This window comes from Xenopus tropicalis, chromosome 6, assembly GCF_000004195.4.
Source record: "Xenopus tropicalis strain Nigerian chromosome 6, UCB_Xtro_10.0, whole genome shotgun sequence".
Taxonomy (NCBI): domain Eukaryota; kingdom Metazoa; phylum Chordata; class Amphibia; order Anura; family Pipidae; genus Xenopus; species Xenopus tropicalis.
The window spans coordinates 127923543-127939071 of NC_030682.2; the positions used below are offsets into that span (position 1 = coordinate 127923543).

The 15529-nt window shown below is 40.8% G+C and overlaps 1 protein-coding gene across 2 annotated transcripts in view; it reads right to left on the bottom strand.

Moving 5' to 3' along the window:
* rad54b (RAD54 homolog B) overlaps window positions 1-15529 on the bottom strand; it is a 42543-nt gene that overhangs the window by 23733 nt on the left and 3281 nt on the right. The window contains exon 1 of one of the 2 annotated variants that reach the window (XM_012964352.3): window positions 14501-14585. Coding sequence is in view for 1 of the 2 variants with exons in the window: in NM_001128037.1 (NP_001121509.1) it covers window positions 14501-14645 (145 nt within the window). In the remaining variant the exon portion in view is untranslated. 2 annotated transcript variants of the gene reach the window in all.

Here is a 15529-nt window from a genome sequence, read left to right on the forward strand (position 1 = left end):
TATTTTGTTCAGCATCTTTACAGTTTAAAGTGAACTCTGGTATGTATGGCAAGTGAGAGATGAATAGGCATGCGTATAACTAGAAGGATATGTCATAGAAGCATTCAGAACTCTAACAATATAGCCTCAGGCTTTTTGACTGACAACAGAAACCAGCATTTTAAAAGTCATGCTAGCACACAATATATAAAGGCAAACTCTTCAAAACTACAAAAATAAAAATATATACCAAATACAAAATGTCTCAGATTACCTCTGTTTCCATCATACTGAAAGTTAATGCTAAGGTAAACGTCAAAACACAAAGCTTATAGGGGAGGTAAGATCATGCCTTTAAGTTAAGAGACTGTTGTAGAATCTCTAAAAAAAAAAATAAAAGCTAGTTTGTCATATCGGTCAAATATGGGCTAAATCGGTCATTTGGCCCTGGAGCCAAACGATTGAATTATAACAACGGTAATGGGTGCAGTCGGTTCGGGGACCACATCAACAAGCTGATGCGGTCTCCGATCCGACTAAATTTTTTAACCTCCCTGATCGATATCTGGACGATTTCAGGCCAGATGTCGGTCGGGCAGGCCCGTCGTTGCTGCCCCTACATGGGCCAATAAGCTGCCGAATCGGTGTAAGGAACCGATATCGGCAGCAACAATCGTCCCGTATATGGCCATCTTCAGTTATAAAGATACAGCACCCTCGGCTTCCCAAGATAGCTCTGCCTCCAATGCAGAAATTGGTCTCTAGTCTTCTCTGTGCAGTGGGAGCCAATTGGAAGTGAGAATGCATGGCGTGAAGCCACTCTTAGTCACTTCCAATTGACTCCCACTGCATCGAGTGGCCAACCACATACACTGCCAACCACATACACTTCTTTGGCATCGTATGCAGGGCTACCTGAGGCAGTGAAGAGAACTGCAGTCTATATAGTTGTACAAAACATATATATATTACAAACAGGCTTATTTTTAGGGTTTCAACTTTATATTCCCTTAAATTAGAGAATAATTTGCTTTCCTGCTAGATTTTAGGTATAATCATACTTCATTTAAAACTAATCAGATGCAGAGAAACCATTTTTTTTACCGTTTAAAAGCAACATTCCATCAGAAGGTGGGGAAAAGATAGATTCAGGCTGACACAAACTGGGGAATTAAAAGATGCATCTCTAATAGAAAGAAACCTTATAGATCCAACTAACATAATATTGGATTTAAGAGCCACTAAGGGCTCTGACACACGGGGAGATTAGTCGCGCGCGACAAATCTCCCTGTGTGCCAGAGCCCTAAGAGGTACCTGGCTACCGCAGATTATGCAAATAAAAGTAACAGGGCATTTGTATGGGCACAAGTAGTGGGTATCAAAGTTGCAGCTACTGACATTAGAACAAGCCACTAGCTTATCTTTGATTTCAGTATGAAGTATCTTGGAGTTAAAGATCATTAAATATCATACTGAGTGGCCAAAATAAATATTTTATAGGTGAAAGCGAGAACTCAGCGAATCAAATCAGTAAAGTAATAATAGATCAGTTTAACCCTCTATGTTGGGGACACTGGTGGCTCTGGCATTTGAAACAATGTAACACAAACCAGCAAGGTGACAGACCTGTCTTGCTGGAGGAGACTGACCCTAGTAACACTGTTTAAAAACTAACAACCAGGAGTTTAGCAAATGCTCCTTTCAACAGTAATTACGTTTACAAATAACTTTTAAAGCACAAAAACCTTTCAATAAATTCACATTGGAATGTTGATTGGAATTATTTTTTCTTTTATTAGGCAAAAACATTTTGGGGGGTTGGCATGTCCTTTAAGTACCAAGTTCATTTTACAACAGACTAACCGGACTGTGTTCCTAGAATAATCTTTATAGACCCTGCTAATCTCCTGAAAATGCCTTCCCCTTGTGTAACCTTTGGATCGCCGCAAGTAATACACATGGTGATCCAGCTTAATCATGGGAAAATGCAAAGTAAGGTATTTTCCCCTTGGTTATGCTGGATCACAGCGAGTTATGTTTCTGAGTAATCCCCATCTGATAGTAGCAATGTCTGTCATAGGCAGTGTTCTTCTGATGAAGGGTATTTAGACCAAAACAGTTCTCCCTGAGAACACTGTAGAGATGGAAACACTTTGCGTGCCTTTTGCCTTTGTACACAAGATAAATATTAATGTGACTTTAAAGACCTTGTATCTAGCTGACTGCATTTTAGTCTATTTTGTGGGCAGTGTCCATTTATGTAAACAAAAAAAATATTTTTGTTTTCTTTTGTAAACAACAATGTAAAGAAAATTATAAATAAAAAAATGCCTTTAACAAAAAAGTTTTTATAGATTGCTGTATTCGGGTAGATCATGTCGCAATTTCATTGCCTTCAATTTTTCCACCTTGATTTTTGCCTTTAATAACTCCTCTTCTAAGTGTTGCCTTCTTTTTAAGCCTTCCCTCTTCTCCCGGATATAACACCCATATTGTCTTTGGTTGCTCAGAACAATTTCATGTTCTTTTTTCACCATTTGCAGGGTCTCGGGACTGCAACCACAGGCTGATCTTAAACGTTCACCAGTGTGACTAAAGCATTCCTCAATCCTTGGGACTGGGGGAGAGATGGATAACCTCATATCCACAGAAGAAAGAGAAGGAGACAACGACCCCTCTAGTGTATGCTGAAATGGCTGCTCCTCAGGTTCTTCAATCTCTGTGGGAGGTGGTGGCTCTATGAGCAAAGATGGCGGCTCTATGAGCAATGATGGCGGGGGTTTCACATCTTCTTCCTCCTCCTCCTCCTCTTCCTCTAGTTCTATCTGAACTGTAACAGAAGCATGTTGATCTTGCATAGGTAGCTGCTGCGAACTTAATCCCATATTCTCTTGTAGAGGACGCTGCTGTGAACTTAATCCCATTTTCTCCTCTGAAACAATGGATTCACTAAAATAAACAACAAATAGTTCAGGTTACTCAAATGCTCCTGTACAGGCAACACATACAAGTGAAAACGATTGCCTATCAGATAGATATTTATCAGGAAGCTTGGAAAATTCCATCACAACTCTATGAGGGGTCCTCTCTAGAAGGGTCTCTGCAGCCCTGCAGTGTGGTCTGATTGTTGCCTGGGGCCTAAATGACTGGTTTGGCCTGATTTGGGCAAGTGCAAGTGCACCTAAAAGGATATTTCAGTGTATGGCCAGCATGAGGAAATCAGGTAGATATAGGTTATTGCACTTGTCCAAACCTACAGTGTGCTAGAAAATTACCTCCTTCCAATAAAAGTGCCTGGTTGCCAGTGCTGCCCTAGACATGCCCCTCACCTTCAAGATTGACACAAGGGTATTACTATGACAATTACAAAGGGGAGCAGTGCCCCCACGCTCTGCTGCCGGATTTACTTACAAGTGTCCATCAGCAGGCTGGAAGGAATTATTTAAAACCAAAGGGTTTCTTTATAAAAATCACAACCCTGGAAGCTGCCATACTGCTGTCCCCAGCTGAGCTACAATGCACAGACATCGCATAAAGCAAAAAAAAATTCACTACAAGATGGTGCTGTTCTCTCAATGTTTAAAAAAATAATGGACAAAGAAGCTATTCTCTATAAAAGACAAAATAAATGAAAAATATACCTTGTTATTGAAATGCCTTACATTTTTTGTGTGGATGTAGAACAACAGGGCATTATACCTGTACATCTGTACTATTAAATGCTGCAGTTATGTCACAAAAACCCTTAATGGTAACATAGATGAACTAAAGATATTGGGTTTGAGTAGGCTATAATAATCTTCCATTCACCTTTAATACTAACTAAAAAACTGCAATCTGTGCAGCCCTCCTGTTTCTGGAATAGGTCTCCCAGTATCAACCAAGAGCTTTCAGGGGCTGCTGGGAGTTGTAGTTTAGAAGCAACTGAAGAGCAACATTTTGGTTGGAGCTTTACTCTCCTCACTTTACTTTGTTTTTTTCTTTGCTGAATACAATATAATCCAATAAGCTCCACACACTGCAGATATAATGCTTTTCAAGGCCCTTGTAAAAACACTTGGGAGTTTCCTTATTGCATACATGCCCTAAGCTCCCGGGAGCCATCTGCCCACATAAATAAAGGTTTGGCCGGGCTGGCAGGCTTACATCCTTACATCCTAGGACTGGAATTTCAGGTTTGGGCTGCTATGCGGAAAGGGAGCCTACACTGCAGGGCAACAGGATAACTGCTGCATAGAATTCCTTTTTTGTCATTATGCTGAGTTGTGTTTTTCTGCAGGATGAAGCTGAATCGTGTGTACGTTAGAATAACGAGCGGGAGGGGGGGCACAGTGTCTGCACACCTGTATATGCTGCACCAGTGACACCTGGGAAGCCTATAGAGCCAAGGCTGAGGGCTGTGTATGTAACCTTTGCCTTTAGGTACAAAGGTGGGACCTACAGCAGGGAAAACAAAATCAATATCCACAATCCACATTAACTATAATGCCAAAACCTAAATGGCAAAATCCTAAAAAGGATCCGTTGTAAAAAAAAAAAAAAACACAACAAAAAAATCTAATGCATTAAACTGTATTTTTTAACCCCTTAAAGGCCCAGTAACATACATAAAATTAAAGGAAAATGCCCTGATATGATGAATACGTGAATCACCTGCAAGCACTTGCAAGGCACTAGTCACCTGGAAAATGGCCTGCCGCGTTTCCAAGCAACTACTGCAATTGCAGGTGATTTACATGCATGATGATGGTGGCAGTTTTGGGTTTTCTGATGTAGTATTTTTTGGGTACTGTAAATCATTTGTGTGTCTTTTTCCTAAAGCTGTTAGCATACAATGGTTTAGTGGGGGTCAGATGGACACAGAACATCTATGGGAGGAAAACGGTCTCATATAAAGTAGGGCTGTTACTGTCAGGTGATATTTCATTTACAGGTGCTAAACCATCAATGCAGCCATTAAATAAAAATAATATATATTTACTGTATGCTATTACTGGCTCTTTAATATTAAGACCACGCTTCCTCCTGTAAGGACTTGCTAAAGATTTTCGAGGGGTGGAAAAACTGATTACACCCCATAGTACTAAGAGGCAAATGCACAGCTATACTATGGGGGATAAAGAAAAAAAAAAATAGGGCGAGCCTGTAAACTTTGAAAAAGGGTAGTGGATCCATGGAGTCACTTCCCTGCAGAGGCTAAACAGCTAGTCTGTTTCTATTCTTTTTAATTAAGGACCATGTACATGGAAAGTATAAGTTATTTTTTTGCAACATGGAAGTGGTTCCATGGAGCAGCATTCTAGTATTGGAGGTAGACGTTTCCTATGCCCTGCACCTACTAGTATAAAATGATGTGTGTGATTTCAGCTATCTGAATAAGGGCAGAAACACACAGCTGAAATACAATGTCACTGTAACTACGTGGGTGGGAGGACAATTTCTGCTGTCGCACTAATATTGAATAGGACATCCCTTCCCCCTCTGCCTAAGGAAGCAGCCCATATAACCCAAATCACACATACATTCATTGGTAGGCCTCTTACTGGCAAGGGGCAACATGAAGTAGGAAGGCATTGACTAGTCTCTAATCCACAGTTTCAACCTGCCAGTCATACAGTGAGGGGTTATTATGGCAATAAGTGTATTTATTACACATAATTCTCACATGAAGGCACTTACATTATAAGCTCTGTACACTGTACTATTCCTATATTAGGACTGGTATATTACACTAAATATATATATATATATATATATATATATATCTCAGTTGCACTCTACGCTATGCGGCGGTATCTTACCTTAATGCGCTGATGTCTAGCCCAAAGCACAAGCCGCCAAATTGTGGGATGATCTCGACAAGTTTCTTTGTGGCCTCAGACACAGTGGTTTGGTAGTCAGCCTGAGAGGTCTTGCACTGCATCAGCTCCTGCTTGCCATACTCCTTGAGCCTCTTGTACAGTGTGCGTAGGCCTTGCGCGGTGCGCGGCGGGCGTCCCATCCCCATGGCGTTGTACTTTTGGGTAATGATCTCCCAACAGTTGTTTTTTTCTATGATGACTGAGTGCTTGTTGGTGTGCTCCTCCAGCACCCCTATGTATGGCTTCACCAGTTTCAGCAAATCAAGCTTTTCAAACACTGTGAAATTAGACGAGCGAGCTTTCCCCGTCATTTTCAGTTCTCCTTTTATTAGCAGCCAGTTCCTGGAGCCACCATTCAGCCTTGAGCTCTGCACAGCTCTTTTTCCCCCACAGCCACACACACAGAAAAAAAAATCAGGCTTAACTAGGTTAGTCTCGCTTAGGCCTACGCCTACATGGGAGGGTTTATTAAAATTCCTTCAGCTTAATCTGCCACAGGTTCAGGAAATCTGTTTAAGACAGGCCTGACCTACATAAGACTTTGGGAAGAATGCTGAAAGATGCCTCGATGATAAATCCACCCACCCCCAACAAAAAAATCTAATGCTCTGCAATAAGAGACAGAGAGAATGTATAAAATGCAGATTATCAGATAAGCGTGCTTTGTTCCTTACACACCTTTCTACATGTAAAATTCTCATACCAACATTAGGACATGTTTACGGGTAACTTGCAAACTAATCTGTCAGTATTTATTAACTTAGACTAAATAATCCAGGTACATAGGAGGTTATTGAGAGAGAGAAAAGAGCAGCAGTTTAAGGCAAACATGGGCCGTGCGTATGAGAACCCCTGCTGGGGCCCCAATCAGCCTCTGTTCAGGCTTGTGCTATTTGCATAATGCTAGTCCTGCTGTCAATCAGGATCTGTGCTTCCCCTAGCTAGTTAGGTTACACCCAAGGCTCAAACTCCACAGCCAAGCTCAGCCTCTCCTGCACTGAAGCTTCTGCTCAGCCGTGGGGGGATTAAGGCGTTAGGGAAACCTGGCTCTGCTGCGAAGCAAAGGGAAAAAAACATCAAGGAAGGAAAGACAAGGATTAGAGATGGCAAGCATTTTGTTTTGTAAGCATTTGGCTCGGCCACTCGAGCAGCCATAGGAGAGATGCTGATTTAACCCCTAATTGCCAGGGCACTCCCTGATGACAGCTGAAATAGCTCACAGCTCTCGCAGTCTGCTGCACTAGATCCCAGATGGATTCAGGGCTGCAGAGATTAATGGGAAGGGCCACAATCAGCTTCTCATTATCATGTTTGTTTCACAGAGATGATTTATCTAAAAGGCTAATTTAAGTGTTATTCGGCTCGGCTGGGCAAAAAAAATGAAAGGTGGCTGTACAGGGGCAGATTAAAGTTGCTGATTCAGCCCCTTCAGTCTGGCAGCTTATCTGCCCGTGTATGGTCCCTCCTATCCAAAAATTGGGCAGATGTCGGTCAGGCAGGTTTGATTTTCCCTGTGCGATGATGCAGCCCTTGATCCGTCAGCCCAAATCGTGGCAATTATGATCTGATCATTGGCCCAAGGGCAAAACAATCACATCAGCCCGATACTGCCCTCCTCAAGGGGAAAAAATTATTACTGAAAAATCCAGTAGTCTGGCGACCTTGCCAAACAAGCAGATCTTCACATGCATGGCTAGCTTAAGAATTGCCTCTCCATAGACAACTGCAGATCAGGCAATTACTGCTCGGTTTTACTGGCACAATAAAAGGGTTAAGCTGCCCTGAACATTTTAAATATTGTGCAGTCTCTTGATTGCTTTATATTCCTGAATGAAACCTTGCCATACATGCAGAAACCAGGCACCACCGATGATTAAAACCAAAAAGAGGTGCAACGGAGTACTCAGAAAATAACGTTGGACTTCACGGAAATCCTTATTTATGCATTTATTCATATAAGTGGGATAAGCCATGACCACTCTAATGAGAGAACCTCACACAAAGACACTGATGAAACTGTGCCATCCAGTGGCCAAATTATCATTTGAGATTGGCTATGCATGAATGCATTTTACATTTGGCAACATCTCTCCAACACTGAAGCACCACTGATTTACTCAGCAATTAAAAGGCCTGCAAAACATGCACTCTTTTCTAAATCCAAAACTGGCTAATAAAACACCCCAGTTTATATTGCTTCCCCAGGCATGTAAAATCATCCGCACTTTTTTGTCTGAGTGGTACAACACACTTTTTTCTATCACTTAGCTGTCAAATTGATTTTTATGTTTCAAGGTGGCCATACACAGGCCAATAATAGCTGCCAATTCAGCCTCCCCCACCACCAGTATTAAGGCAAACAGATGGTCTGTCTGACCAAGATTTGCATGGCGAATCTGGGAGTCTTAATCCTGTCAGAATAGGACTGATTCAGTCCATTGATGCAGTTCTCTTCTGATGGGCCTGCACTGATCCACTAAATGAAGAACTTTGTCAACAAGTGAATCTTTTATCATGTCTGGGCAGCTTTATAAATGCCAGGATTTGGACTAATGCCACATAGGGCTGATCCTTGGCCCTCGAATAAACACAGGCTGAGAATCAGCCTAAAGCTGGCCATACATGTAGGTTTCATGCTATTTTTGGACCATGTGGGCTCTGAATTATCGTTCCAATAATTTCTGTACTATATCGATTGGTTGTTTAGTCGATCGGGCAGGATAGAAAATTTGGGTTGCCTAATGAAAAAATCTGTGAATGTATTGTGTATAGGACAGGGGGCTCAAACTCAATTTACCTGGGGGCCGCAGGAGGCAAAGTCAGGATGAGGCTGGACCGCATAAGGGATTTCACAAAAAATTGGCTTTCAAGGGATAATGCAAGGCACGGCGGGCGGGAGCTGCTGATTGCGGAAATGACGTAATGCCATCATAACAGTTATTATGGGAAGACGTTCTGTGTGCACAATTAGCTGCTAAGGAGCTAATTGTGCACACAGAACGTCTTCCCATAACGGTTATGATGGCATAACGTCATTTCCACAATCAGCAGCTCCCGCCCGCCGTGCCTTGCATTATCCCTTGAATCACAATAAAAATCGCAATCCATTCATTGCTTTTGAGAAGGCGTTGGTGCGGGCCACAAAATACTGTACCGAGGGCCGCGAGTTTGAGACCCCTGGTATAGGACAATATCCTTGGGGAACCCACAATGGAAGTCATAAAATAAGCTGAAATCTGCCCGTGTATGGCCAAAATTAGGCTGATTCAAGCATAGTGGCTGATTCTCGGCCTGCGTTTATGCTAGGGCCAAGAATCAGCACTGTGTGATATATGCCTATCACTCAACTGTCTAGGCATGTGTGGGCAGTCACAGGGCTGTTCTAACTGATAATCCTACCATCCTGGTAAAATATGGATTATTAGTCCCAATGGAAAATTTCTACCATTACCTTTTATCACTTTTTGCTATTTTGTACGCTGTCTTACCTACCTCCCGACTAATCTCCCTGAAATGCCTTTCCACCAGCAAGTGAATTGTTGGTGGAAAGGTATATGCATCACTTCATTTTCTGAAGTTGCACAAAGCTTTCTGCAGGAAGAAGCTTCAAGAGACTTTGGAAAAATTAAGCAAGGCATATGCCATTCCACCGGCCATTAACTTGCTGATGGAAACGCATTTTGGGAAGATTAGTCGTCCATGGTAATAGAGATTTAACCATGGGCCATCAGCCTTACTGTTATTTTCCCATTCTTGTGCCTTTTCTTCTGCTTCTTCCTGCACAGTTGTCTTATCTTTCCATCATTTTGATTTCTTATTCTAAAAAGAGCTGTTGTGTTCTCTGTTACTCTCTCTCTTAAGCTCTCTTCTTGACATTTCTTTCCACTTTGTTTTCCCTCTATGCCCCCCCCCCTTTCTTTCCTTCTGCTCTTTAATTTTACGTCCCCTTCTCCTTCTTTCTCCCTACCTACCTATGTCCTTGCATCATGTCAGGTTTCAATGTGGGAAGCAGGTGTATACTGTGTTAATATAAAGGGGTAGAGTGCCTAAGGCCGAGTCCAGACCCTGCAACATGCTGTAATAATGAGACCCTTGGATGTAACCCTGACTGCACAATTAGGCAGTAAATAACCATTGAGGACGACTGCCTTATTTGTGTTATGGGCCTTAATGGAGTTAGGTAAACTGAAAGAAAATCTAACCAAAACTTAATTTATATCAGGGCTGTGGAGTCGGAGTCGAGGAGTCAGAGGCAATTTTGGGTACCTGGCAAAAAATGAACCAACTCTGACTCCGACTCCTACTAAATTTAAATGGGAATAAAAAAAAAAAATAAAGCAAGTTTAAATGTCCCAAATCTCAAACAGTCATAATTAATTACTTCTCTGCTATAAGAATAAAGCCCAATGCACGCAGTGCATAAACGAACACGTTGAGTGACCATGAAGCATGCTTTTCATTGACTGTATGAATGTATAAAATACATTAGCATATTAAAAACAGAGGAGTCAGAGTCGGAAGTATCAGAAACTGAGGAGTCGGAGAATTTATCTACCGACTCCACAGCCCCGATTTATATCCTGAAAAGTTATCCAGCAAAGAATCTTATCAGACTGACTGTCTGGGTAATCTGAGGTGCAGCAACAGTCAGGACTCTTACCAATCAGGATCAAACTGCAAGCATGGCTGAAACTTTATGAGGATATAGCATCACATCCTGAAGATTTTTCCCACAATGCACAGGTTTCAACACAACACTTTTTAAACACAAAACAACATGTATACTGACACCTACTGGCAGAACTTAATAACAATATAACAGTATATTAGTGAGGTTTTTGTGGCTGACAGGGTACACACACTAGTCTAACACTGACAAATGCATCAGTAAATGTTGCTCTTTACATATTTTCCCCTTGAGCCCCCATTTTGTGATGCTCTGGGTGTCAATCACTGATCACCTGACAGGACAAAACATGTGGGAAAAGACTGTCCATTCATTGGCTGATATAACCTAGCAGTATGTGTACCCTTTGTTCATGTGTGAGCACATTGCTTCATACACCCAGAAGGAGGAGCTAAAGTACTTAAGGGAGAACTAAACCCTAAAAATTAATATGGCTAGAAATGCCCTATTTTAAATAATTAACTGACTGCACTGGCTTAAAGTTTCAACATCTCTACAGTAGTAATGATATAGGATGTTTTGCCTCAGGACTTCCTTACCTTGGATTCTGTTAGAAGTGCCAGGGACAATGCACATGCTCAGTGGGCTATGAGCAGCTATTGAGAAGCTGAGCTTAGGGGTCATCACAAAATATCAAGTAGAAAATGAGGTTTGTATGTCATATAAGCTGATGCTACAGGGCTGATTATTCAATTCTGATGCAGTTGCCATGGTTATAGATCGGTCATGTAATATGAATCTGAATGAATTACTAATCAGCCTTTATGGTGAAGACACACATAGCTACTAGTAGCAGCTACTTTTTCACGGCTAGTAAACACCAGACAATACCCTGCCATAGACAATACTGAGAATTGCCTCTGCTAAAACACGTAGAGACAGTTATCTGTAAATGATCAGCATTGTCTTTTTTAGTAGCCACGACAAGTAGCTGCTACTAGGGTGAAGACACACGGAGCTGCTTAGTAGCAGCTACTTGTCATGGCTACTAAACACCAGAAAATACCCTGCCAAAGACAATACTGAAAACTGCTTTTGGTAAAACACACGTCGAGACTGTAAATGATCATTGACTATTTCTGTAGCCGTGACAAGTAGCTGATAGTAGCTCCGTGTGTCTTCACCCTTACTGTTACATTTATATAGTATATGGTGAGTGGGTCCCTAAGTTCAGGTAAGTGACAGCAGAACAGAGCATGTGCAGGGAATCAGCAGAAAAGAAGATGGTGGGCTACTGGGGCATCGTTGGGGGCACAGATCTTCCCTGCTAAAGGGCTGTGGGTACCTAGGGCTGGTACAGAAGCCCAAAACATACTGTACAACATTTCTGCCCTGGCAAAAATCTAAAAAATGCACTCTGCACTGCATTTGAATTTTCTTTCGAAGCTTAGATTAGCACTGGTCACTAAAGCCAACCTTGTACAGATATAGGATATGTTATCCAGAAACCTCTGAATTACAGGAAGACCATCTCCCATAGACTCCATTTTAAGCAGATAATTCTAATTTTTAAATTATTTTCTTTTTCCCTGTAGTGTTAAAATAGAACCTTGTAATTAATCCCAACAAAGATATAATTAATCATTATTGGAGGCAAAACAGTCCTATTGGGTTTGATTGCTTTTAAATAAATGTTTAGCAGACCTAAAGGGGTAGTTCACATTTAAATTAACTTTTAATATGATGTAGACATTGATATTCTGAGACAATTTGCAATTGGTCTTCATTTTAGTAGAGTAGGTTGTAAAAAGTACTACTTTTAGGGCCGTGACACACGGGGAGATTAGTCGCGCTGCGACAAATCTCCGTTGTCGAGTGCGACTAATCTTCCCGCAATGCTATCCCATCGGCTAGAATGTAAATCGCCGGTGGGATCGCATACGTGGCGCTGCGATTTTCGCCAAAGCTGCCTTGAGAGGAAACTTCGGGCGACTTAGGCAAATTGCAGCGCAACAAATGCCATCCCACCGCCGATTTACATTCTTGCCGGTGGGCTGTCGTTGCAGGGAGATTAGTCGCCCGCGACAACAGGGATTTGTTGCGGCGCGACTGATCTCCCAGTGTGTCACGGCCCTTATGCAATTAACTTTCCAGCAACAGTAGGTTGCAAGTTATGTCTTTCAACCATCAGCAATAAAACATATTTGTCCTTGAAAGACTATCTTTGCCTCTGTGAAAGCAAATATTTTCTGGGCATTTTCAACATCTTCTTTATTGCTTTAAAGAAAAACCATGAACAATTCATGTCTCTATAAAAAAAATATATCGAATAAGACAGACCATATTTCAAATATATTATTATTCATATACATATGAAAATATATTTTGCATTTGGTTAATCCCATATTGAAATGCAGGTAAGGGATCCCTTATCCAGAAACCATACCTTACAGAGTTCATTTTAAGAAAAGAATTCTAATTTTAAAAATTGATTTTTTTTTTTTTGTTTGTAATAAAACAGTTCCTTGTACTTGATGGTCCATATCGCTGGCAAAACAATCCTATTGGGTTTAACATTTAAATTATTTTTAGCAGACAAGATATGGAAATTCAACTTACAAAAGGATCCCTTATCCAGAAAACCTCAAGTCACATATGTAGTATGCAAGTGTATGTACTACCTCAGTAAGCCTCCTTATCTCTTTTACACTGATAATTAAGTCAGCCACAGGCATTCCAAGCAGCAGTGCAGTAAATGTTTATGAGCCTTTCACATTAAAGGACACTCGGTTCTGTTTTGTCCCATCGGACACTGAACCTTTGGCTTCCAACATAACATATTGTAAAACCTGCCACTTAAATACGCCAAACAAGCAAATGTTTCCTCTTTATGCCCACCAACAGTAGGCAATATCGGGCTGATCCAATAATTTGGCCAGATCAAATCACTGGAGTTCCAACTGTCTGGCTGATGCGGCCCTTGATCCGATGGGAAAATCAAACCTGCCCAATTGGTAGCTAGCCTGATTTTCAGCTAGATCTCGGTTGTGTAGGCCCTTTGGAGGGGCCAATATGCCGAATTTTAAGCTGCTGATTTGGCCCCTTCAGTTTACCCATGTATGCCACCTTAACCAAAGGATTCTTCAAGGATGACTCCTTGGTTTGCTAAATCTTCTTTTCATGAAGACATAAAAATATCCAGTGGAGCACCTAATGAAGCATCAGTTGATCTGAAATACGTTGTGCATCACACCATGGAATTGAATAACTACTTCATATGGTGAAGATTTGTGTTTTGACCATTTAAAGACTGGAGGTTTGATGGTACCTTTTTTATATTTGTATATCCAGTATATCCAGTTATTACATAGATGCCAACACAAGCTGTATTTCTCATGTGTGCAAGTATCTTAAAGGGTAAGCTGGTAACTTCTAGCAAGGTATACAACATTATTTCTATTATTTTTATGACAATAAAAGCCAAAGTTAATGTCTGATTCTGAGTGATAAAAAGTTACATTAAAGCGCATTCAGAAAACCACCGTTCTTTTACTGTGAGTGAAGAGGAAGGGTGTGTATGGTGATTCTTATGTTAAGACTGAACAGTTGTAACTTGAAGGTAATTAGGTAACTAGATTATTATACTGTTTTTATATAGTGCTGACTTAATCCGCAGTGCTTTATAGAGATTATACATCATTCTCATCAGTTAAATATGAATATGAGGCTACTTAATATATAAAACTTTGAAACTGCTAACGCCACACAGGGTTGATTCTTGTCCTGTCGATAAAACCAGCCACATGGCATTAGCCTTTATGTCTCAAGACTGTCTCAAAACAGAGGCATTCAAGTATATATATATATAGCCTTGTGAAGGTTTATATGTACGATTCAGAGGCTTTAGAACACAGTTCTGACTAACATCAAAATGATTAGATAAGACATCAGGGAAAGTTGGTCATACACATGGAGAAGGACATTTTTACCAATCTAGTCTAAATGTCAAAGTGATAATCAAGATGTCCTTACCAGCCACAGATCTACACACTGGAACACTTGTCATAATGGCTGTTTTATTGCTGCTCAAAGGCTGCGCACTCCCTTCTGCCCTGGGAAGCACTGTGTTCAGCCCACATCTTTCTTCAAAGGCTCTTGAAGACAATTCTTTTTTATCCTAAAAAAACACAACAAACTGTATATTTAAACATATGCTAAAATTTTGGTTAGTCAAGCAGAAATTATATAGTTAAGGGGGAAATTCAACTACTGCACAATGTTCCCCTGCCTCTAGTCTACAACACTATCATACATGCCAAGATTTTATGGTTTGGCGAGGTCGCCAAATGAGCTAATCTTTCCCCCAATATCGTGCTAATGTAGGGAGTATGAAAATTCAAAGCTTGGACAGCATTGGCTCATTGATGCGGTCCTCGCTCCAACTTTCCATAACCCCCTACATAAGCATGTCAGAGGGCCCCATACCGGGGCAGATAAGCTGCCAAAATCGGTATGAAGGACCGGAAAAGCCACAACAGCATAAAAAATACACACATGGGCAAAGCATGAAGTACCCAAGCTTTGTTAAGAATAAAAACAATAGCAACAGGGACTTTCCAACATATGCAGTCAATTGGTTCAAACCAATACAAATTTTAGCCCAGAACAAACATCTACACAGATGTTTGACATCATTTATTTTTTGTGAATGGCTTGCCATTTTTTATTCTTCTAATCAATGACCCAGCCATGATATCCATATTTACATGTGATCTTAAAACAACTCAAGCTATTTTTTTTTTTTTTTTTTAGATTTGCACCAATTTTTAGATTGCATACTTGTTTAAATGATATAGTTACACACCCAATGCAGGTTTTTAAGAACATAATTATAAGAGCACTCTCATAAATAAAGGACAGAGAATTTCAAAATCCTGCACAAAACGTCCTAATGTCTTTAAATGTATTAACGGGAAACTTCAGCTTCCTAACCAAAATTTGTTAAAGAGCCCCCCACAGCATAGAACCCCCTGATTTACCTATCACTGTAATCCTTTCCTT